This window comes from Myxine glutinosa, chromosome 7, assembly GCF_964187855.1.
Source record: "Myxine glutinosa chromosome 7, kmMyxGlut1.1, whole genome shotgun sequence".
In the NCBI taxonomy this organism is placed as follows: Eukaryota; Metazoa; Chordata; class Myxini; order Myxiniformes; family Myxinidae; genus Myxine; species Myxine glutinosa.
The window spans coordinates 65,344,708-65,369,242 of NC_136267.1; the positions used below are offsets into that span (position 1 = coordinate 65,344,708).

Genomic DNA, 24,535 nt, shown 5'->3' on the forward strand with positions numbered 1-24,535 from the left:
TTGCTTATGTATTTCTCCCTCTCTCTCTCACTTTCTTTTTCTCTCCCAACTTTCCCCACACCCCTTTTTGTCATCTCTTTTCTTTTTCACTCCCTTTAATTTGATCCATATATTTTTCCATCATGCATGTCCTTCCTTCCTTTGTCATGTCTTCTTCATACAATCAATCCATCCTTATTGTCGTCACTCTTTGAGGCATGGATAAATCCCATAGCAGCTGCTCGTGCCCGTGGACCACCGCCTGCTTCTGGTACAACGATTCAGGACTATCTGAAAAGGCCACGACCATCATGGTATGCCCATTTACTCTTGTAATGTCACACTTTCAATTTATATACAGTGCAGTGTCACACTTCAGAAAGTATTCAGACCTCTTCACTTTTTTCACATTTTGTTATGTTGCAGCCTTTTTGGTTGAGGTGACACATTTAGGTTGAAAGAGGTGACAGTAAGGGAGGCATTAAAAGAGAGGCTGAGTAGGGTCGAGGATGATGTGGTTGAGCTTGAAAGTGGTTGGATGTCAATGAAAGCTAGTCTGTTGGGAGCCGTTGGTGAGGTATGTGGATGGACAAAAGGACCACCGAGGCACTCGGAAACATGGTGGTGGGATGATGAAGTTGGAAAGAGGATTGACGAGAAGAGGAAGAAGTTCAAGGAGTGGCAAAAGGCGAAGGGTACGGGAGCAGAAACAGCAGAGCATAAAAGTTATAAGGCAGCCAGGAAGGCTGCAAAGAAAGAGGTAGCAAAGGCGCAGGAGGCATGTAGGAAAATGTTCGGAGAACGCTTGGATTCGGAAGAGGGTCAGAAAGCAGTATTCAGGATTGCAAAGCAGATAGCGAAAGAGAGGTGTGATGTGATGGGGGTGAGCTGCTTGAAGGATGAAGTGGGACAAATCGTTGTCGACCCAGCTGGAATTAAAGGAAGATGGAAAAGATATATGGAAATGCTGTTGAATACAGAGAATGAATGGGATGGCAACATCGAGAGTAACCCAGTTTTAGTACCGGCAGAGAAGATAACTGAGAAGGAAGTTGAGGAAGCGATAAAAGCAATGAAGGGTAGAAAAGCGGGAGGGCCGACGGGAGTTGTGGGAGATATGTTGAAGGCAGCAGGACGTTGGGGTGTGAAGAGAATGACAGAGATCTGTAATCTGGTGGTGAAAGAAGGCCGCATTCCAGTGGATTGGGAACTGAGTACCCTCGTCCCTCTATACAAGGGGAAAGGTGACCCTCTGGAGTGTGGCTCGTACCGAGCGATAAAGTTATTGGAGCATGGAATGAAGGTATTGGAAAGGGTGTTGGAGAGGAGGATAAGGAAGAAAGTGAAGATTGACGAAATGCAGTTTGGATTTATGCCAGGAAGAGGAACGACAGACGCGCTTTTCATTGTGAGGCAGTTGCAGGAGAAGTACATGGAGAAGAGGAAGAAGTTGTTTCTTGGGTTTGTTGATCTGGAGAAAGCATTCGATCGGGTTCCACGCAAAGTATTGACATGGGCATTGAGGAAGTTAGGAGTGGAGGAATGGTTGATCAGAGTAGTGATGGCAATGTACAAAAGAGCGCGCACAGCTGTAAGGACGAAGGACGGGAACAGTGGTGAGTTTGAGGTGAAGGTGGGAGTGCATCAGGGGTCGGTACTAAGTCCACTACTATTTGTAGCTGTGATGGAGGTGCTGGCTCAGAACGTAAAGGAGGGTTTACCGTGGGAGTTGTTGTATGCAGATGATCTGGTGTTGATTGCGGAAAGTATGGATGGACTGAAGGAAAAGATGAACACGTGGAAGGAATGTATGGAGACAAAAGGTCTGAAGGTGATATCGGAAAGACGAAGGTGATGGCAAGTGGTAAAGCATGTGGTGAGGTGGAAAGAACTGGGAAGTGGCCCTGTGCTGTGTGTAGGAAGGGTGTCGGAGTGAACTCCATTCAGTGTACAATGTGCGCTGAGTGGGTTCATCAAAAATGTAGTGGTCTGAGAGGGTCATTAACCAGTGTGGCAGCTACATTCAAATGTAAGGTGTGCACAGAGGGAGCTGCAGATGGAGGAAATGTTGAGTTGGATCTTGGAGACGGCGTGAAGCTGGAAGGTGTGAAAACATTTTGCTACCTCGGAGACATGCTGAATGGAGAAGGTGGATCAGACTCGGCAATGGTTGCTCGAGTGAGATGTGCATGGAAAAAGTTTCGGGAATTGAGTGGCGTGCTGATGATGAGGGGAGTGTCGTTGAAGCTGAAGGGAAAGGTGTATGCTGCATGTGTGAGAAGTGTTATGATTTATGGGAGCGAGACATGGGTAATGAACGTAGAGCAGCAACGAAGGTTGGAAAGGGTGGAAATGCGAATGGTTCGACGGATGTGCGGAGTATCGTTGAGAGAGAGGAAGACAAATGATGAATTGCGAAAGATGATGGGAATAGAGCCTGTGATTGATGCTGTGAAGAGGAACAGGTTGAGATGGTTTGGTCATGTGTTGAGGAAGGATGAAAGTGACTGGTTGAGAAGAGTGATGGAAATGAATGTAGAAGGAAGTAGAAGACGGGGAAGACCGAGAAAGACTTGGCTAAAGATGGTGGAAGAAGAAATGCGGGCAAGGGGGTTAACAAGGAGAGATGCAGAAAATAGGGCAAAATGGAGAAGATTGTCATGGGGACCGCAAGGCTAACCCCCGCTCTAGCAGGGAAAATGGCCTTTTAAAATGCATGTTGTTATGTTGCAGCCTTATGCTGAAATCGTTTAAATTCATTTATTCCCTCATCAATCTGCACTCAATATCCCATAATGACAAAGAGAAAACAGGATTTTAGAAAGTTTTGCAAATTTATTAAAAATAAAAAACTGAACTATCACATTTACATAAGTATTCAGACCCTTTCCTATGACACTTGAAATTGAGCTCAGGTGCCTCCCATTTCTCTTGATCATCTTTGAGATGTTTCTGCGCCTTGATTGGAGTCCACCTGTGGTCAATTCAATTGATTGGACATGATTTGGAAAGGCACACACCTGCCTATATAAGGTCTCACAGCTGAAAATGCATATCAGAGCAAAAACCAAGCCATGAGGTCGAAGGAACTGCCTGTAGAGCTCAGAGACAGGATTGTGTCGAGGCACAGATTTGGGGAAGCCTACAAAAAAAATTCTGCTGCTTTGAAGGTTCCCAAGAGCACAGTGGCCTCCATAATTCTTAAATGGAAGGAGTTTGGAATAACCAGGACTCTTCCTAGAGCTGGCCGCCCGGCCAAACTGAGCAATCGGGGAGAAGGGCCTTGGTAATAGAGGTGACCAATAACCCGATGGTCACTTTGGCTGAGCTGCAGAGATCCTGTGTGGAGATGGGAGAAACTTCCAGAAGGACAACCATCACTGCAACACTCCACCGATCTGGGCTTTATGGCAGAGTGTCCAGACGGAAGCCTCTCCTTAGTGAAAGACACATGAAAGCCCGCTTGGAGTTTGCAAAAAAAGCACCTAAAGGACTCTCAGACTGTAAGAAACAAGATTCTGTGGGCTTTCATGTGTCTTTCACTGAGGAGAGGCTTCCGTCTGGCCATGGTTTTGCAACATTAACCCAAATGCGAAAAGTTGTTTTCAACACGAGCACGAGTGCTGAAAGTGGTTTTCAACGCCAGCATGTGTGTGGAAATTGGTTTTTGCAACACTAACACAAATGCGAATAATGGTTTACAACACTAGCATGAGTGAGGAAAGTGGTTTGCAACACTAGCACAAGTGCGATAAGTGTTTTTTAACACTAACACAAGCGCAAAAAGTGTTTTTCAACACGAGCGCAGGTGCGGAAAGTGGTTTTGCAACACCAGCTCAAGTGCGGAAAGTGGTTTTCAATGCCTGCACAAGTGTGGAAATTGGTTTTGCAACACTAAGACAAATGCGAATTGTGGTTTTCAACATTAGCACAAGTGCCGAAAGTGGTTTTCACCACTAGCATGAGTGCGAAGAGTGGTTTTCAACACTAACACAAGTGCAAAAAGTGGTTTTCAATGCCAGCACAAGTGCGGAAAGTGGTTCTGCAACACCAGCTCAAGTGCGGAAAGTGGTTTTCAATGCCTGCACAAGTGTGGAAATTGGTTTTGCAACACTAAGACAAATGCGAATTGTGGTTTTCAACATTAGCACAAGTGCCGAAAGTGGTTTTCACCACTAGCATGAGTGCGAAGAGTGGTTTTCAACACTAACACAAGTGCAAAAAGTGGTTTTCAACACTAGCAGAAGTGCGAAAAGTGGTTTTGAGATGAAAATGTAAAGATGATTGAAAGCCATGTATGTCCGCCACCATATATATGTCTGAACCTTGTGAGCGAAATATCTTGGAAAAATAAACGAACTACTAACTTCTAATCTGGTGTGTGGGTGTCTCTACGCATAAGGGAGAACGCTCTTGAAAATTGGGTCGCTACGTCAAAATCCAAGATGGCCGCCTTGCGTCTTCCACTTTGTCAACTCGCATCACTTCACCGACGGGGGACCTAGGCGAAATTGCACTTGTGTTAGTGTTGCAAAACCACTTTCCACACTTGTGCTGGCGTTGAAAACCACTTTCCGCACTTGTGCTGGCATTGAAAACCACTTTTTGCACTTGTGTTGGTGTTGCAAAACCACTTTTCGCACTTGTGCTGTCATTGAGTACCACTTTTTGAACTTGTGTTAGTGTTGCAAAACTACTTGTGCTGGCGTTGAAAACCACTTTCCGCACTTGAGCTGGTGTTGCAGAACCACTTTCCGCATTTGTGCTGGCTTTGAAAACCACTTTTTGCACTTGTCCTGGCATTGAAAACCACTTCTTGCACTTGTGTTAGTGTTGCAAAACCACTTTCCACACTTGTGCTGGCATTGAAAACCACTTTGCGCACTCATGCGAGTGTTGAAAACCACTTTTCGCAATTGGGTTAGCATTGCTCAACCACTTTTTGCACTCGTGATAGCATTGAAAACCACTTTACGTACAAGTGTTGGTGTTGAAAACCACTTTCCGCACTTGTGCTGTCATTCAAAACCTCTTTCCGTACTCGTGCTCGTGTTGAAAACCACTTTTCGCACTTGTGTTATTGTTGCAAAAACAACTTTCCGCACTCATGCTAGTGTTGAAAACGACGTTCTACACTTGTGCTAATGTTGCAAAACTACTTTCCGCACTTGTGCTTGTGTTGAAAACAACTTTTCGCACTTTTGTCAGTGTTGAAAAGCACTTTTCGCACTCGTGGTAGTGTTGAAAACCACTTTTTGCACACGTTTTGGTGTTGAAAACCACTTTCCGCACTCGTGCTGGTGTTGAAAACCACTACTCGCACTTGTGTCTGTGTTGCAAAACCACTTTTCGCTCTTGTGTTATTGTTGCAAAAACCACTTTCCGCACTCGTACTGGCGTTGAAAACCACTTATCGCACTTGTGTTAGTGTTGCAAAACCACTTTCCACACTTGTGCTGGCGTTGAAAACCACTTTCCGCACTTGAGCTGGTGTTGCAGAACCACTTCCCACACTTGTGCTGGCATTGAAATCCACTTTACCCGCTTCTGCTAGTGTTGGAAAACCACTTTCCGCACTTGTGCTGGCGTTGAAAACCACTTTCCGCACTTGTGCTGGTGTTGAAAACCACTCTCCGCACTTGTGCTGGCGTTGAAAACCACTTCGCACTTGTGCTGGCGTTGAAAACCACTTTTCGCACTTCTCCTGGTGTTGAAAACCACTTTTTGCACTTGTGTTAGTGTTGCAAAACCACTTGTCTCGCTTGTGCTGGCATTGAAAACCACTCTCCGCACTTGAGCTAGTGTTGAAAACCACGTTCTACACTTGTGGTAGTGTTGCAAAACCACTTTCCGCACTTGTGCTGGCGTTGAAAACCACTTTACGCACAAGTGTTGGTGTTGAAAACCACTTATCGCAGTTGTGTTCGTGTTGCAAGACCACTTTTCGCACTTGTGTTATTGTTGCAAAAACCATTTTCCACACTCGTACTGGCATTGAAAACCACTTATCGCACTTGTGTTAGTGTTGCAAAACCACTTTTCGCACTTGTGTTAGTGTTGCAAAACCACTTTTCGCACTTGTGTTAGTGTTGCAAAACCACTTTCCGCACTTGAGCTTGTGTTGCAGAACTACTTTCCGCACTTGTGCTGGCATTGAATACCACTTTTGCACTTCTGTTAGTGTTGCAAAAACCACTTTCCACACTTGTGCTGGCGTTGAAAACCACTTTCCGCACTTGTGCTGGAATTGAAAACAACTTTTCGCACTTTGGTTCGTGTTGAAAACCACTTTTTGCACTTGTGTTAGTGTTGAAAAGGACTTTTTGCACTTGTGCTAGTGTTGAAAACCACTTTTTGCACTTGTGTTAGTCTTGCAAAACCAATTTTCGCACTTGTGTTAGTGTTGCAAAACGACTTTTTCCCCTCATGTTAGTGTTGAAACCACTTTTTGCACTTGTGCTGGTGTTGAAAACCACTTTTTGCACTTTTGTTAGTATTGCAAAACCAATTTTTGCACTTGTGTTAGTGCTGCAAAACCACTTTTTGCATTTGCGCTCATGTTGAAAAAAAACACTTCCCACACTTGTGTTAGTGTTGCAAAACCATTTTCCGCACTTGTACTGGCGTTGATAAACCACTTTCCGCACTTGAGCTAGTGTTGCAGAACGACTTTCCGCACTTGTGCTGGCATTGAATACCACTTTTTGCACTTGTGTTGTTGTTGCAAAACCATTTTCCTTCACTTGTGTTAGTGTTGCAAAACCACTTTCTGCACTTGTGCTGGCATTGAATACCACTTTTTGCTCTTAAATGCTGGTGTTGAAAACCACTCTCCGCACTCGTGCTCGTGTTGCAAAACCACTTTCCACACTCGTACTGGCGTTGAAAACCATTTGTCGCACCTGCGCTTGTGTTGCAAAACCTCTTTTCGCCCTCATGTTAGTGTTGAAAAACACTTTTCGCACTTATGTTAGTGTTCCAAAACCACTTTTTGCACTTGTGTTAGTGATGCAAAACCACTTTTTGCACTTGTGTTGTTGTTGCAAAACCATTTTCCTTCACTTGTGTTAGTGTTGCAAAACCACTTTCTGCACTTGTGCTGGCATTGAATACCACTTTTTGCTCTTAAATGCTGGTGTTGAAAACCACTCTCCGCACTCGTGCTCGTGTTGCAAAACCACTTTCCACACTGGTAATGGCATGAAAACCAGTTTTCGCACTTGGGTTAGTGTTGAAAAGCACTTTTTGCTCTTATGCTGGTGTTGAAAACCACTTAGCGCGCTCCTGTTAGTGTTCAAAACCACTTTTAGCACTTGTGTTAGTGTTGCAAAACCACTTTTCGCACTTGTGCTGGCGTTGAAAACCACTTTCCCTACTTGTGTTCGTGTTGCAAAATGATTTTCCGCACTTGTGTTAGTGTTGCGAAACCACTTTTCGCACTTGTGTTATTGTTACAAAAACAACTTTCCGCACGTGTACTGGCATTGAATACCACTTTTTGCTCTTATGCTGGTGTTGAAAACCACTTTCCGCACCCATGCTCATGTTGAAAACCACTTTTTGCACTTGTGTTAGTGATGTAAAACCATTTTCCGCACTTGTGCTGGCGTTGAAAACCACTCTCCGCACTTGAGCTAGTTTTTCAGAACCACTATCCGCACTTGTGCTGACATTGAAAACCACTTTTCCCACTTGTGTTAGTGTTGCAAAACCATTTTCCACACTTGTTCTGGCATTGAATACCACTTTTTGCACTTGTTCTAGTGTTGCAAAACCACTTGCCACATTTGTGTTCGTGTTGAAAACCACTTTCAGCACTCGTGCCCGTGTTGAAAACCACTTTTCGCATTTGGGTTAGTATTGCAAAACCACTTTTCGCACTCGTGCCAGCATTGAAAACCACTTTACGCACAAGTGTTGGTGTTGAAAACCACTTTTTGCACTTGTGTTATCGTTGCAAAAACCACTTTCCTCACTCGTACTGACGTTGAAAACCACTTGTCGCACTTGTTTTGGTGTTGCAAAACCACTTGCTACACTTGTGTTCGTGTTGAAAACCACTTTCCGCACTCGTGCTCGTGTTGAAAACCACTTTTCGCACTTGTGTTTGTGTTGCAAAACCACTTTCCACACTGGTGATGGCATTGAAAACCACTTTTCGCGCTCCTGTTAGTGTTCAAAACCACGTTTAGTACTTGTGCTGGCGTTGAAAACCACTTTCCGTACTTGTGTTCGTGTTGCAAAACCATTTTCCGCACTTGTTTTAGTGTTGCGAAACCACCTTTCGCACTTGTGTTATTGTTGCAAAAACAACCTTCCGCACTCGTACTGGCGTTGAAAACCACTTTTCACACTTGTGTGTTGCAAAACCATTTTCCACACTTGTTCTGGCATTGAATACCACTTTTTGCACTTGTCCTAGTGTTGCAAAACCACTTGCCACACTTGTGTTAGTGTTGAAAACCACTCTTCGCACTCGTGCTTGTGTTGAAAACTGCTTTTCGCACAGGTGATGGCATTGAAAACCAGTTTTCGCACTTGGGTTAGTGTTGAAAAGCACTTTTTGCTCTTATGCTGGTGTTTAAAACCACTTATCGCGCTCCTGTTAGTGTTCAAAACCACTTTTAGCACTTGTGTTAGTGTTGCAAAACCACTTTCCGCACTTGTGCTGGCGTTGAAAACCACTTTCCGTACTTGTGTTCATGTTGCGAAACCACTTTTCGCACTTGTGTTATTGTTGCAAAACCACTTTCCACACTGGTGATGGCATTGAAAACCAGTTTTCGCACTTGGGTTAGTGTTGAAAAGCACTTTTTGCTCTTATGCTGGTGTTGAAAACCACTTTTCGCGCTCCTGTTAGTGTTCAAAACCACTTTTCGCACTTGTGCTGGCGTTGAAAACCACTTTCCGTGCTTGTGTTGTTGCACTTGTGTTCGTGTTGCAAGCGCCATTTTCCGCACTTGTGTTATTGTTGCAAAAACAACTTTCCGCACTCGTACTGGCGTTGAAAACCACTTATCGCACTTGTGTTAGTGTTGCAAAACCTCTTTTCGCACTTGTGTCAGTGTTGCAAAACCACTTTCTGCACTTGTGCTGGCATTGAATACCACTTTTTGCTCTTATGCTGGTGTTGAAAACCACTCTCCGCACTCGTGCTCGTGTTGTAAACCAGTTTTCGCACTTGTGTTAGTGTTGCAAAACCAATTTCCACACTTATGCTGGCGTTGAAAACCACTTTCCGCACTCGTGCTGCCGTTGAAAACCACTTTCAGCACTCCTGCCGTGTTGAAAACCACTTTTGGCATTTGGGTTAGTGTTGCAAAACCACTTTTCGCACTCGTGCCAGCATTGAAAACCACTTTACGCACAAGTGTTGGTGTTGAAAACCACTTTTTGCACCTGTGTTATTGTTGCAAAAACCACTTTCCTCACTCATACTGACGTTGAAAACCACTTTCCGTACTTGTGTTGGTGTTGAAAACCACTTTTCGCACTTGTGTTATTGTTGCAAAAACAACTTTCCGCACTCGTACTGGTGTTGAAAACCACTTATGGAACCTGCGCTCGTGTTGCAAAACCACTTTTCGCCCTCATGTTAGTGTTAAAAATCACTTTTCGCACTTGTGTTCGTGTTGCAAAACCACTTTTCGCACTTGTACTGGCGTTGAAAACCACTCTCCGCACTTGAGCTTGTGTTGCAAAACCTCTTTTCGCTCATGTTAGTGTTGAAAAACACTTTTCGCACTTGTTTCGTGTTCCAAAACCACTTTTTGCACTTGTGTTAGTGATGCAAAACCACTTTTTGCACTTGTTAGTGTTGCAAAACCACTTTTTGCACTTGAGTTAGTGTTGCAAAACCATTTTCCGCACTCGTGCTTGTGGTGAAAACCACTTTTCGCACTTGTGTTAGTGTTGCAAAACCACTTTCCACACTGGTAATGGCATTGAAAACCAGTTTTCGCACTTGGGTTAGTGTTTAAAATCACCTTTTGCTCTTATGCTGGTGTTGAAAACCACTTTTCGCACTTCTGCTGGTGTTGAAAACCACTTTTTAGCACTTGTGTTAGTGTTGCAAAACCACTTTCCGCACTTGTGCTGGCGTTGCAAAACCACTTTCCCTACTTGTGCTGGCGTTGAAAACCACTTTCCGCACTTGAGCTAGTGTTGCAGAATTACTTTCCGCACTTGTGCTGGCATTGAATTCCACTTTTTGCACTTGTGTTGGTGTTGCAAAACCACTTTTTGCACTTGTGTTCGCACGAGGGTGAGCCGGGGGCGATCGACACAAGGGTGAGCCGGGGGCGATCGCCGAGGGTAAGCCTCCCTGATCGGTGAAAAATGATATATTCCTGATGCATATCAAGGATGCATATCAAATCTGCTAATACTGTAATCTGCTCAGACTTTGATTTTTGTGCACTTGTCATGTGATGTTTTCTTCTCAGGATACATAGTAGTCAACACACATTCACCACTCGACATGATATCTCTGCCTGTACTTTTTGTCCTTCTGCAAGTGTGGCACGTTCTGATTGCTTGCATGACAACCAATCACAATGTCATATATCAACACATGACTGTACTGTGCAGTATTTCATTTTTACACATGATTGTATCATGTGTAACTTGTACTCGGTTTTTCTTCTGTTTCCAATAATATGTATATGTACAAGTAAAGATTTCCCCAAACACCATTCATCATTTTGGACTTGTGTGTGCATGCATGGTTTTAAGTATAACAGGAAATGGCACTGAAGCTTACCCATGTAAAAATGAAACAAAATAACAAACTAGAAAGCATCTGAAAATGCAAAGCCCATCCACATCCGCTTTGTGTTCAGACTTATTCCGTATGCTCATGATGATGATGATGACCACTCCTTTTTGCATCATTATGATGCATAGGGCTGTCAAAGCAGTTTCTAGGCTATTGGGCACATTCCTGGATGGGTTGCCACTCTGATGCAGGATGCTCGAATGGATCATTCTTCCCAGTAAGCTGGTACTCATTTTGCCGACCACGGATTGATGACAGGCTGAGTCAACCACCTGGTGTTAATTCAACAGAATGACAGGTTAGTGTTGCAAACTAACCTATAACACAGGACACTGAGATCTCAACCTTAAACGTCAAGCCAACACCAAGCTTTCCTTCCGTATGCCAAACATGATGGAAACAGCTGAAAAATGAAATAAAATAAAAAACTGACTTTTAGGTGACCTTGACCTTTTGACCTCGAAAGCAATCGGCTTCAGTGATCCAATATGCAAACCCTGCTCAAAATTCAAGTCATTCAAGTCAAGTCATTCGGATGAAAATTGACGATTTTATGCAACCTTTGACCTTTTGACATTAAAAAAACTTTTGATAGGTGAACCAATTCAGTGATCCAATTTGAAAATTATTACAATTTCAGGTCAATTGGATGAAAATTGACGATTTTGTTATGCTGAACTTTGACCTTTTGACTAAATTATTAATTTGTCTTCTCCATTTTCTCATAACATTGCTTTGTTGAAAATTTGATGACAAAATTCAAATGGTAAAAACGTTAGGCTCAGACACACAGACACACGGAAGTGATTGCAAAACCCCATCTTCTGCTGCGTGGGGTGTGGGCTAACTACACTGATGAAAGCCTCGCTATATCTATTTGCATGTATGGTTTATGGTGTGCATCACTACGTGTCAGCAGTCACAGTTTGGCAAAACAATTTTTTGGTTGTCAACATAATGCAAATGCAATACAAATTTTGAATATGTTGAAGTGTCAAAAGCCTTTCAGATTGATGTTATCGAGCCCTAACTTTGTTTTACTTTGATTTATCATCTTAGGGATGAGGTCAAAGAACAACTGGAGAAAAAGAAGAAAGGTTCCAAGGCCTTGGCGGAGTTTGAAGAGAGGATGAATGAGGTTTGTTTTGATTTTTAATAAACTTGTTTTAAACCAGCATTTGATTAATATTTTTTGAATACTGGGAACTTTATTCACTTTTTGTGAATGACATCATCAATATTTTTTGAAATATTTATTTATATTCAAACTGCACATTAATATCATCCATTTTCTTCCTTCTATTTGTCAAGAAACAATTGCCTGCAGAGACAAATATCATACTACAATTTGAGGAGTGTGTTTGTTTGTTTTAACTTGCATGCATTCCTGTATGTTTGGGGTGTACATGGGGAGTTTTTTTGGTGGTAAAATTAATTGATTGTCCCCGGGGTTCAGGTGTATCCAATTATGGGGGAATTATCCCTTATGTAAGGTTTGTAAGTAAGTCCCTGGTGTTGGGCTAGCGGCTAGGGTGCCGGCTTAGGATCCTAGGATCCTGGGTTCGAATCCCGGTCGATCGCTGAATTAACGCCAGGGGGGTTGACTCAGCCTGTCATCCTTCTGAGGTCGGCAAATTGAGTACCAGTTCACTGGTAATTCCCTGCTTGTCGTTAAAGGCGGCAAAAAGGGTTGGCGTCAGGAAGGGCATCCGGCCGTAAAACATTGCTTCAAAAAGGGGACCGAAAAACAACAACAACCACATTTCCCGAAAAAGGCCAACCCCCGCTTGCGGGGAAAAAATGGCCTCTAAAGGTGGTTTTATCCCTTATGTAAGGACGACTTCTCTAATGATTTTATATTGTACACAAAAGATAGACGTTGTGCAAAAAATTGGGTTTTCTGTTACAGAAGTGGAAAAAGGAGCTTGATAAAAACCGGGAAAAGAAATTGGGGAAGAAGGTGAGTGTTTTTATTTTTTTTATTTTTTGGGGGGATGGAGGGGGTGTAGAGCGGTGTTTTTTGTTGAGGTGGTGGAATATTTAATTTGGGGGAGGTGCATGTAATTTGGGCTTTAAAACTTTAAAACTTGAATTTTATTTTGTGGCTAAAGTTATATTCATGCCTTTTCTCTTTAGAAGAAGTCCAAAGACCGGAAAAAGAGGGTGAGAGTCAAAAACATTATGGTGGATATGCTTACAATGTTGAGCTGTACTATGGGGTTTTTTTTCTTTTGGATCCTAGTTGTGTGTGTGTATTGTGTGTGTGTGTGTTGTGTGTGTTTTCTCTGTGAAAGTGTAGGTTAATTTGACCATCTGAAGCTGCATTAACCAAGTGTAATTATCCACTTTTGAGTTATAAAAAGTGCATGAAATGAGCTAATCGTATAAAAAGTATGAAAGATATGAAGCCAATATGAAGAAACATTTTGCCTGAGCTGATTTAGTTGTTTTTGACTTATTTTACCATCCGAGCCACCATTTTTTGCAAGTGAGCCACACCATCACTTTTCCTTTTACTCATGTATTCATGTAAAAGGAAATTGTGCGTGTTTGTCATATCAGATTTTTGGGCATGATAGCCTCATATTAATGTGTTGGTTTGGCTGTCTGCCAACTCGGTGTGTCACACTTTGTTCCACAAGCCAATGGTTTCCCAACCCATTACGTTTTATGGTAATGGTAATTTTATGGTACCCCTTACCCCTTTTATGGTAATTTTATGGTACCCCTTACCTTTTATGATCGCAAAGCCGCATTCGTTGGGCAGTCTGTAAATCCATATTCCCCATACTGCAGGTGTGTGACAACTACTCAATACCCCCACTCCCCAATTTCACCAGGACCGGAGGGACTAGTTTCTTGGCCTAGGCAGCCACACTATATGAAGGGGTGTGGAATCCTGGCCCTTTCCACAGCTCTAAGAAGGAGTCTGTGCAGGTGCTTGTACAGTTGAACCAATTTGAGGTTTATACCACTTGGTGTCAATCAGACAAGTGCATGAATGCTTGAGAAAGACGAGTTATTTTGCTGCTCTCCTCCACCATCTGTTTGTGCCATTCAATTCGGTGCATGAAAACTCTTTCTTTTCCCCAGCCATTGGGATAGTTGCCAAAAAAAATGGAGTAAAAACAAACAAACGTGGGGAACAAACTCCAGGCAGCACTTTTGCCTCAATCACTTGGGCATTCAGGGTGTGCCCCCGCCCCACCACCCATTTGTGTAGTGGAATAACATCCGTACACACAACATACAAATTAGCCTTAGATACGTTGCCCCGCCTCCCACTATACTTACTGACCCAATTTGCCCCTCTCTTCCATGGACATAACATATAGACGACCCTTTGTACGGACTGTATTGTATCGACGGGTCAACCACACGCACAGACACAACACACACACACACACACACAGACACAGACACAACACACAGACAGAGACAGAGATGATATGTCTTGAACCCAAAGCTCTCTGTCCCTCAAATGCTTGTATGCAGCTTATATTCCCCTTGAGACCGCCTTCATGCATGGTGGGTACCTCTTATTGGCCGCCCCTTGCCAATCTGTGGGGCCACCACAAAAGCATCCCACCCCTATCCAGGACTCCACAGATCACTATACTGCCGTGGCCTGCTGTCCATGGCTAAATGGCCCGTGATGTTTCCATTCCATTATAACTATTGTCTTTCTGGTGCGTTGGTGTCCACATGTACTTCACCCGGCTTCACCTGTACAGGAGGTTTTACACAATACAACCTTACCCTATTTTGCTCTGTGATAGATGGTAACTGCTCCCTCAGTGCACATATTCCATTCATCCTATGATAGACCTAATACAAGTGTAAATGCAAGCTACTCTAACACAAGTTATTTGTAGCACATTTTAACTCTGGACTCCCCCTCCCCCTACTCATCCAACCCCATTCCTCCTTCCAAATAACAATATTTTACGACTGCTATTGGATGTGTGTGGAGTTTCTTGTTGTGCTACTTGTTTTAATTTGTCATTGATGATGTTGAAGCAAAATTGAGCTTGCAGTTGCATTCCTGAGCTGGGCAGTACAATAAACTAATGAAGAGTACTTTGCTGTTTTGTTCAAGCGTTCTTCATCTTCCTCCTCCTCATATGCAAGTTCTAATTCTTCTAGCAGTTCTTCTGACTCCGAGAACGAGGTGAATATTTTTTTTGCTTAATTATTTGCTTTGCAGCCTTCATTTTGTTTATAAAACATAGTTTTCAGCCTAGAATCTGTAGATTACTACTGCTATGCTTGTGAATCCATTTTTACAGCTTCATTCAATTTGTCCTTTCATTTACAGTAATTCCCGATCCATTAACACTTGTTGCTGACTGGCCAAAGCAAAATGCCTTATTTGTTTTTCTCAATTTTTCTCTCAAAACTGCATACCCTGCATCTCTCTATTTTTGCATGTCTCAAGCTATGAATATTCTTTTCACAAAATCTTTCTCTCATAAAGTCCGACCTGCTGTGTCCAGTCTCTACCTTTCCTGCAACTTTCTTGTGGGTGTGCTCACTAAGCATTGTGCATTGTGCAATGGCTGTTTAGTCCACTGCAGGATCCACACGTCTATGCAGGACCTATCACAGGTGTAGACTGGTCCTTGCGGAGATGGATGTTGGCAGGTTTTCCTTTCTTGCCTCCACTGTCTCTCGATAGCAAGTCCCCCACATTCAAAGCAGTCCAGGCCTTTGCGGCAAATGTTATGCAAAGATGAACTGTTTGTGGCCGGATGCTCCCAGGTGACAACTGGAATGGCACAAGACTTGAGTGGCACAATAATCAACTTTCCTTACATGATCAGTGTCCATCTTCTCAAAACGTGTATTGTTCCAACAAAGTGGCTTCATCCTCTTCTGTTCCATTTTCCAGATCTCCTGCTGATTGTCATCTTCCCATTTTTGCTTAAAATAGCAAATACATGTATCACCACAATCTTTTTAAAATCCATAATGTGATCCTTCAAGCCTGTTGTTGGCTTAACGGTTAAGGTGGCTGGCTTAAGATCTTAGTGTCTCAAGTTTGAGCCCCTGTCGTGCCGTTAAATATCACCAAGTGGGTTGACTCAGCCTGTCATCCTTCCGAGGTCGGCAAAATGAGTACCAGCTTACTGGAAACGGTCACTGCATCAGCAGCACAGTCACACTCCCAGCAATGATGCAACCAGCAGCTACAGGCTGCATATGAAACAACAATGACAACAACATGTGATCCTTCAAGTTATCACTATTTGGTGTTCTTCCACGTCCAAAATAAGGAGACGGTCCTCTTTACCAAATCCCTTATTTTTATTTGTCATTATAATTTTCATCCCAGCTGCTTCACGACTCGACTCACATACTACTTCTGAACGAGCAGTAGAGCAATGCCCTTATATCCTAGTGAGGAGATAAGAGCCATGATATTGGACATTTTGAGAGTTTTACATTTTTCCTGCACCCAGTTCTTCTCAGCCAGCTTTCCTTTATGGGTGTTCAAGGCCCCTACTTTACTGATTTGCTTACCTTTTATCTGATCACCAATTACAAGTGGTAGTTCACGTCTACTTCTAGTCTCCCATTCTCTGCAGGGTTTCTGAAGGCTCTGTCCTGGGCCCCCTCGTTTCATATTTGTACAAGTTATATTTTATCCTTGGACAATCCCACAATACCTTTTCACTGAATATTCCACACTCCCCAGCTCTGAACCACCTTTATAGGCCATTTTTCCCCGCAGAGCAGGGGTTGGCCTTTTTTGGGCACCGTGGTCCCCTTTTTGAAGCGATGTTTTATGGCCGGATGCCCTTCCTGCCGCCAACCTTGTTTGTCGCCTCTTGCGACACACAGGGAATTACCAGTAAACTGGTACTCAATTTGCCGACCTCGGATGGATGACAGGCCGAGTCAACCCCCTTGGCGTTAATTCAACGATCGACCGGGATTCGAACCCAGGATCCTAGGATCCCAAGCCAGCACCCTAACCGCTAAGCCAACACCAGGCTGAAAACAAATGACAAAATGATCAAAACAAATATCATGCAACTGCAGTTGCTCCACTTTCTACTGATCGTTAAGATTCAAACTTCCTGGAATATGTAAATATCATTGCATATAATGTCCTTTCCATTTTCTTGTTTAACTCGATGGTATTTATTCAAAGACTACTTACCCCATGCAGTCGACTTGGTGCGAACCAACTCTTCTGGTTTTTAAGGGGTTTTTTTCTTTGATCAAATGTGGCTGCCAGACCACGTGATCAATGACGTCATAAATTTACATTCTCCAATATAATTGTTGCATATATCACGCTCAAGAAATTTCAAACTGATCGGACTAAGCATTGTACATGTGGAATTATGACATCATAATGAAGGCACTAATGACTTCATTGTGAACAACACTTATTCCCCATATGGAGTTCTTTACAATGTGCCACGTTTCCTTTTGTCCATGGAGCGGTTTCGGAGATATAGAGGTCCAAAGCTTTTCGTTTTTTCCAAGATGGCGCCCATAGCACGTGACCTATTACGTCATAATTATCACTAAAAAAATTCTACACGAGTCGGCGGATACTATGGGTGATAATTTATTGTCTATCGGACCAACGGTTGCCGAGAAAATGAATTTTTAAAATGCAGATACGTACGTACGTGAGTGATCGCTTAACCCCGCTTTTCACTTTGCAAGCGCAGGGTAAATATTGTTCAGCTTACCGATCCATTCACTTTGGCCAACTACTGATGGAGGCTGCGTCTCTCAATCTCATTGATTTGGCTCAGTCCAACCTATTCCAAGGCTTCTTATGTCCACAATATTGCAGCTCGAGTACATCGTCTGCTCGTTATGCTCGACAATCTTACCACTGGATGTCTCCTTTTTACTTGCAAAGTGTTTCATGCAGTTCAATTGAACTATCATTGTTCTCACCCTGTTTCCCTGCATACTTTGTTTTGCCTTTTTCATCCTATCCTTTTTTAAAATCTGATATTCTTGCATGCTGCTCATTCTTCCGTTATCCACATTCTGCTCGACTTTGAGTCTTGCCTTTCATTAGAAAAATAAAATATTCGTTTTATGTTGCAGGTACTGTCTGTTGAGCCATTGTGTATAATGTCAGCACACATTGTCGAGGCTAAATTGAACAGAATGACTGAAGTGATCAGTCAAAGCGTTTTCTCTTTTACTTGGCAAGCAGGACTTTGTTTCCGTAAAGTTAATGAAGTAAAAATTCAAGCATGGGTACAGAGTTGTCTGTATTTTGTACCTTGCCCCACACCCATACCCCAACCAAAAACTCCTCCTTAGCAATATATTGAGGGGAAAAATATTTTTGTCTTCGTTTCCTTTCATTCAACCCCATGCCATTCTATCCAACTTCGTTGGGTGTGGGTCTCGATGCAGAATTTTTTTTTTAATTTTTTTTTTTTTTTTTTTTTTGTATACAGAGTCGAGGCTCGTGAAAGAGCTAACATTTATCAAACAAACAAATCAAACAAACAAGCAAACAAAGTATATAAAAAGGGGAGCGGTCGACAAGATGGGGAGAGAAGGGGAGGAAGCACACAAACACAACATTTGAGAGCAGGGACATCGGGAGATGTGTGGGGGGGGCGAGGGCCTGGGAGGGGGGGGGGGCAGGATAGGTATAAAACGCAAGGACACCAAGGACTTCCAGGAAAGAAGTTGGCACCTCAAAAAGTGGATTTGGGGTGAAATTAGCGGGGGTAGATAAGATCAAGGTTTTGGATTGGGGAAGATAAGAGATGGTGGTGAACAGCCGTTTTAAAGACCTGGAGGGAGGAGTGGGATTGAAGAGAGTGAGGGAGTTTGTTCCAGAGGTGGGAGAAAAGAGGAATGAAGGAGTGAAGGTGAGCAGAGAGTCTTGATTTTGGCAGTTTAACCATAAGAGGGTTGCAGGCAGATCTTGTGCGACCTGTAGGAATATTTGGGGGACAGAGCCCAGAGAGAGCTGGGGGAGCAAGGCCGGAGAGGAGTCGGTAGAAGATGGAAAGACCACCAACCTGCCTGCGGTGAGTAAGAGAGAGGCCTTCGGAGATAGCGTCATCGCGGGAGATTCCAATGATTCTGAATGCTTTGGTTTCAACAGCGTGAAGACGAGCTAGGTGTGAGGCAGGAGCACCAGCCCAGAGGGGAGAGCAGTATTCCATTGAGCTGCGGATGAGAGCCTTGTATGTGGTGAGGAGCTCAGGTGTGCCAAGGAAGGACTTCGCACGACGGAGGATGCCCAGTCAGCGACTGGCTTTGGAGGCCAGCTTGGAATGTGGTTTTCCCAGGAAAGATCATGGCAGATAGTGAGACCCAAAAGCTTGAGTGACAGAACTTCTTGGAGAGGATTATTCAGAAAGTAGATGGGAGGGTTGTCCATTCGGTCTTTTCGGAGAGACATCGTAAGAGTGTGAGATTTGTCAGGATTGAAAGACATGTTCCACTTGTTTGCCCAGTCTGTGATTTTGTCCAGGTCTGCAGAGAGTGAGGAGGCTGCAGACTGCCGATCTGAGGGATGAGGAATGGAGCGGCAGAGAGTGGAGTCATCAGCAAAGAGATAGAGAGGATTTTCAAGAGAGTCAGAGAGATCATTGATGAAGACCAGAAAAAGCACAGGGCCCAGAACACTGCCTTGGGGAACTCCAGCCTGAACAGGAAGAGGAGATGAGAGAAACCCATTCAGGGCCAAACGTTGACTACGACTAGAGAGGAAGTCTGCCAGATCCTTAGATGGATCCTCCACTTAGGTTGAGATCCTTAGTTGATATCGGCTGTATAGCAAGTTACAGATGTGCAGTCTATTGCTGAACATTCAATCCTTTCAGTAGAAATTTTAAAAAGGAACACAAACTTCAGCCTCACGGCGAGCCTAAAGAGTGAAAGCAACCACACCTTTAAAATTGGCTGAAATGTATGCATGCGTAGAACTTTGCACCTTGTAAATTGGTGGCTTTCACCCCTCATATATTGTGCTCTCCTCCATCTGCAATTAGATGACATTGAAAGAGATGAACATGCTCTGTCATATCCTTAAAAATAAGTTTTCTTTGAAGTGAGAATCATTTTGCGATTACTAATAATATGGCCTGTCGCATTCTGTTTTGTACTTTAATCCCTCATCATTTGTTTTTCCACCTACAGGCTGAGACAAGGCAAGGGAAAAAGAAACGAAAGCATAAACATTTGGAGAAATCTTCACCAAAGCAAAGCCTTTTGATTGAGCCACGTGAAAAGGTCGATGGAGAGGTGGGTGGTCTATTTATGTATTTATTATTACTCTTGGGCTTGTGATTATTAGCTGGGATTTAGAAAATAAATTCTTGTTGAGCTTAATTTTGATTAGCCAAATGGCATGTTAAATACTACTCGTATTAAGACAAATGTAATACATACTAGAACTTAAGACCCGTCACTTCGCTGACAGAAATACCAATCTTTGCTGCAATGGCTAATCTATTTGGGGAAGAAAACAAAAAGGATTCCTGGGAGATCCTGCTCTCTGTGCAGGGATAACCAATGTCACGTGTTGGTATTTGCAGTTTTGACACACGTGTGCCATGTACCCATTAAAAAAAAAATTTGATCACAACACTCCCGGGAGTTACCCGAATCCACCGTAGTTGGATTTATTGAAATCCGTTAATCCGTTCTCAAGTTATAACACAACAAACAAACAGACAGACACGGCTCCTTTTATAATATAGATTATCTGTCTTTGGATGAATTGCTACATTCATGAACTTGACTGAATTGCATTAGACTCCGCCAGTTCGGCTATCGAGTTTGTTTATTCTGGACTCTGTGCACAATGTAGTGCCTGCTGTCTTGTTTTTCTGATTGTTGTATTTTATAAACACTTCCGTGTTGAATTTAGGCTCGACTATCCTAATGGCATTTACTCAAGTGGCCTTTGTTCAAAAATGCAAAATTGGCTTCCCTCAAGATTTGCTATGCTGCAACTTGTGTTGAAGCTTTGAACATGACTTGCAAGAATTGCCAGCATTTGTGAATGATAAAGGACGAAGGCATAGCTGCTTTGTGGGGTTTGCTACTATGAAATGATAGCTCAGCAGATAAAACTACAACGGCACTAGGAGAGCACATACCTCTGCCAGACTGTATAGTTTATTTTGTATCCCTCTGATAGGCAGGATCCAAATCCAAATCTTCACCAAAATTTAATCGATTAATCCGTGTCACACACCCAACCTGCCCACCAAGTTTAGTCTGAATCCTTCCACAACTTTTTTGATATTTTGGAAGTACAGTACTTGGATCTGGAACCAGTGAAGCCAAAAATATGTTTTGATGTATTAGGCCAAAAGGCTGACGGGTTTTTCTTTTAAGCTACGACTTCCTTAAATGAAGAGCAGTATTCTCTCTTGAAAACAATAAACATTTCATTGTATATATTGGTGGAGTTATTTGGGAACGTGTCCTTCAAATTTAAATTTGACCTGTGAAGTCCAATTCAGGTTCCAAAAGACTTGTCTTTTTGGTCTTTGCTTTTTTTTTTTCTTTTTTTTTTTTGAAACTTGCTATTCATCTATCTATAATTCCACTAATCTCTGTGTGTATGTTTGTTTGTTTGTTTGTATGTTTGTATGTCTGTGACCGCTGTTTCTCGACAACTACCGGTCCGATATACTTTAAACTTGCCAGGTATATTGCTGGGGACCCGAGGATGTGCCTTTTCAAGGTTTGAAATTAATCGGACAAGTAGTTACCGAGCTATGGCGATTTAGCCGTTCGCCGTTCGCTTTGGCGTTGCGAATGGACCAAACCATTTCATGTAAATAGAGGGGGGGGGGTTCTGTGGTCGTTGCGAATGGACCAAACCATTTCATGTAAATAGAGGGGGGGATTGTCACCGTACTCGCAAGCCGTTCGCCGTTCGCTTTGGCGTTGCGAATGGACCAAACCATTTCATGGACCAAACCATTTCATGTAAATAGAGGGGGGGGGATTGTCACCGTACTCGCACCCACGTACCCACGTACGGGCATTGCACCCACGTACGGGCATGCCCTAGTCTATCTATAATGCCAGTAATCTCTGTGTGTATGTATGTATGTATGTATGTATGTTTGTCTGTTTGTCTGTGACCGCTGTTTCTCGACAACCACGGGTCCGATATACTTGAAACTTGCCAGGTATATTGCTGGGGACCCGAGGATGTGCCTTTTCAAGGTTTCATATTAATCGGACAAGTAGTTACCGAGCTATGTCCAAAAAACGATTCAACCAATCAGAGAGCAGCGAGTTATCACGTGTGCCGAACGTGGCGAACAGACTCTGCCTCGGACGGCACATTTGAGAGCGTATTCATTTATTTCACGTTGGCAAACTATGTTGGCGTTCAACTATGTTTTAAAACTAATAAAAACTAATTTGCGATTCATCGTAACTGCGATTTGCGACCTTCCGGACAGTGAAGACTTCACTTCCGGCAGCCAATCACAGAACACGTTGTTGCGTAGGCGTGGCCGATGTGAGAGCGAGCCGAGCGCGTGCGCCATTACGGTTCGTAATTCGATTTCTTCCGGAGAAAATAATAATTTCTCGATTTCCTATGCGCATTATTTCTCCCAATTCAGTCAGAGCGAAGGGCGGAAGCGAAGAGCGTTGTTTTTTTTGTTTACGGGCGTACGGGCGTACGGGCGGGGTAGAGCGTACGGGTAGCGTTTTTTTTTTTTTTTGCCAAGGAACGGGCACCCACGTACGGGCATGCCCTAGTTATTACAAATTGCAATGACATGGCTGTTTATCCTTTATGTTCAATGACCATTTTAACACACACAAACAACTTGCAGGAACCAGCCAAGAAGAAAAAGCAAGGTGGTGAAGCGAAGGAAAAGGTAAGCGTTTTAAAGGGGTTTGCTTTTATTTAAAAAAAAAGTTAAGGTTATTGTTCTAATGATGCTTATAAAGAAGAACAAGCTATATTCTTAACCCCAAATATTGCAAGATATCACTAATTGCCAAACGTGATCCGTTACTATTAAATTAATCTTAAGTTGCATGGTTTCATTATTTGTGCCAAATATTTCAATATTTGTTTACTTTTGGCTTCATTTGTTCATGTTTGCGATATTATTTGCAAAATGTACACAAGACTAAACATTTTCCACCATAAAAATCCAAACATGTCGATTTTATAATGTAATTATTGAAGGACTGTTCCAGCGTTCATTCCAAGTGCCTTTCGGGGGGTTTTTTTGCCAACACCTGATTGCCAGGTTCCATGTGATATAATTGCCCCATGCAATAATCGCGTGCAGCACGTACAACTTATACACACTTTAGGGTTTAGAGGTGACGCAAGGAATTCAGAGCAAATTTAAAATTCTTTCCGAGATACCAGCGTGTGGATCATCCAAAAACACTGATTACGTTATTTAACATGGATTACCTTTTCCTTTTTGTTATTTTTGTTTGGGAAAAGCACTACTATGGCCCTTTACAGTTTTGCCAGCATAGTGAGAGCTTGATCTGTCTATCTCTGAGAGTGATGTGTTGTACTGAACTGAAATCCGTGTTTTCGCCAAGTTCATATTCATTAAAAGTTGACCGTTTGTGCTTACCTTCAGAGTACTGCATATTTGAGGTATATTCATGACTCATTGTTGTCATTTTGTAATTGTTCTTTCGAAACTTGATTTCTAAATGTTAAAAATGACAACATGTATTCAAACTGCCAAGGACAAGTCAAAGAAGAACAAGAGAAAGCATAAGAAGCACAGCAGTAGCAAGAGGAAGAAGAAGAAGAAAAAGGAACATTCTTGCTCATCATAGATTGAATGATATTTGGTTTCCTGTTTCCTGGTTTTCGATCACCAATCCAAGAAATGTCACAAATGCTATTTTATGTAGCTACCCCCTCATCATGATTCAACTGGCTGATGCTGGAATTGCCATTGAAGTATGTCATCTATCATATTCATGAAAATACCTTAATGGTTTGCATTGTTACTGCAAATTGGGCGTGGAAGTTAATACTTGCATTTACTCCCGACAATTCTCTTCCAGTATTGTAGTTCAATATCTGTCTCAATTTTTTGTTTTTTAAGAAAAAGTTGACAAATCACATGCTGACCAAAACTTATTAGTTACTTCCTTCACTTGCGTTTAAACAATTTCGATCCATACCTGCTTGTGATTTGGAGGTGATACTTTGCAAAGCATTGTGCCAATATCATTTTACTCATTATGGATGCGTTCTATTTAATATGACCCTTGAATATGTTTTGGTTTGAATTATTTGATTGCAGACATGTTACTTTACTTGCATGTTCCCAGCAGCTTCTGTATTGTTTTTAAAGCAATGTAAATTACAGCTGTGGAAAGCTCTGCATTACTTCACAAAAAGATAGTGGCTATTTTGTAAAGCAACGTAAACTGTAGTCATTGTGAAGAAATGCATAATTTGTCCAGCCTAGCATGACAGGACCTGCATAACTCGTGTGCTGAATTTTTCTTTTCCATGGCTTCATATTGAAGCTAGGTTACCTGCTGTTCATTGTTACTAAGTGGAATAGTTTGCCATACTTCTTCTCATTAAACATCTGGAAATTTAAAGATATCGTTTCACTTTTTTCTCTAAAAGTTGTGGCAGATTTATATTGGTATGAAGTGCAAGTACACTATCATCAGGCAATTTATCATTTCGCTTTGCGGGGAAAAATGGCCTCTAAACGGTGGGTTTTTTTTTATTACCCTGCCAGAGGAGGGAGAGGGTATTACATTTGGGTCCGTTTGTTTGTTACTTGCAAAATC

At 42.6% G+C, this 24,535-nt stretch overlaps 1 protein-coding gene across 3 annotated transcripts in view; it reads left to right on the top strand.

The window, feature by feature from the left end:
- FAM133B (family with sequence similarity 133 member B) overlaps window positions 1-24,337 on the top strand; it is a 68,586-nt gene extending 44,249 nt beyond the window's left edge. Inside the window, exons 2-9 of one of the 3 annotated variants that reach the window (XM_068122486.2) lie at window positions 196-293; window positions 11,816-11,894; window positions 12,666-12,716; window positions 12,893-12,919; window positions 14,856-14,927; window positions 19,901-20,005; window positions 22,573-22,617; window positions 23,462-24,337. In XM_068122486.2, the coding sequence (XP_067978587.2) occupies window positions 196-293; window positions 11,816-11,894; window positions 12,666-12,716; window positions 12,893-12,919; window positions 14,856-14,927; window positions 19,901-20,005; window positions 22,573-22,617; window positions 23,462-23,554 (570 nt within the window). In that variant the 3' untranslated portion in view covers window positions 23,555-24,337. The remainder of the gene's footprint in view (window positions 1-195; window positions 294-11,815; window positions 11,895-12,665; window positions 12,717-12,892; window positions 12,920-14,855; window positions 14,928-19,900; window positions 20,006-22,572; window positions 22,618-23,461) is intronic. The other 2 variants (XM_068122484.2, XM_078781824.1) reach the window with 2 other exon arrangements.
- The last annotated feature ends 198 nt before the right edge of the window (window positions 24,338-24,535 follow it).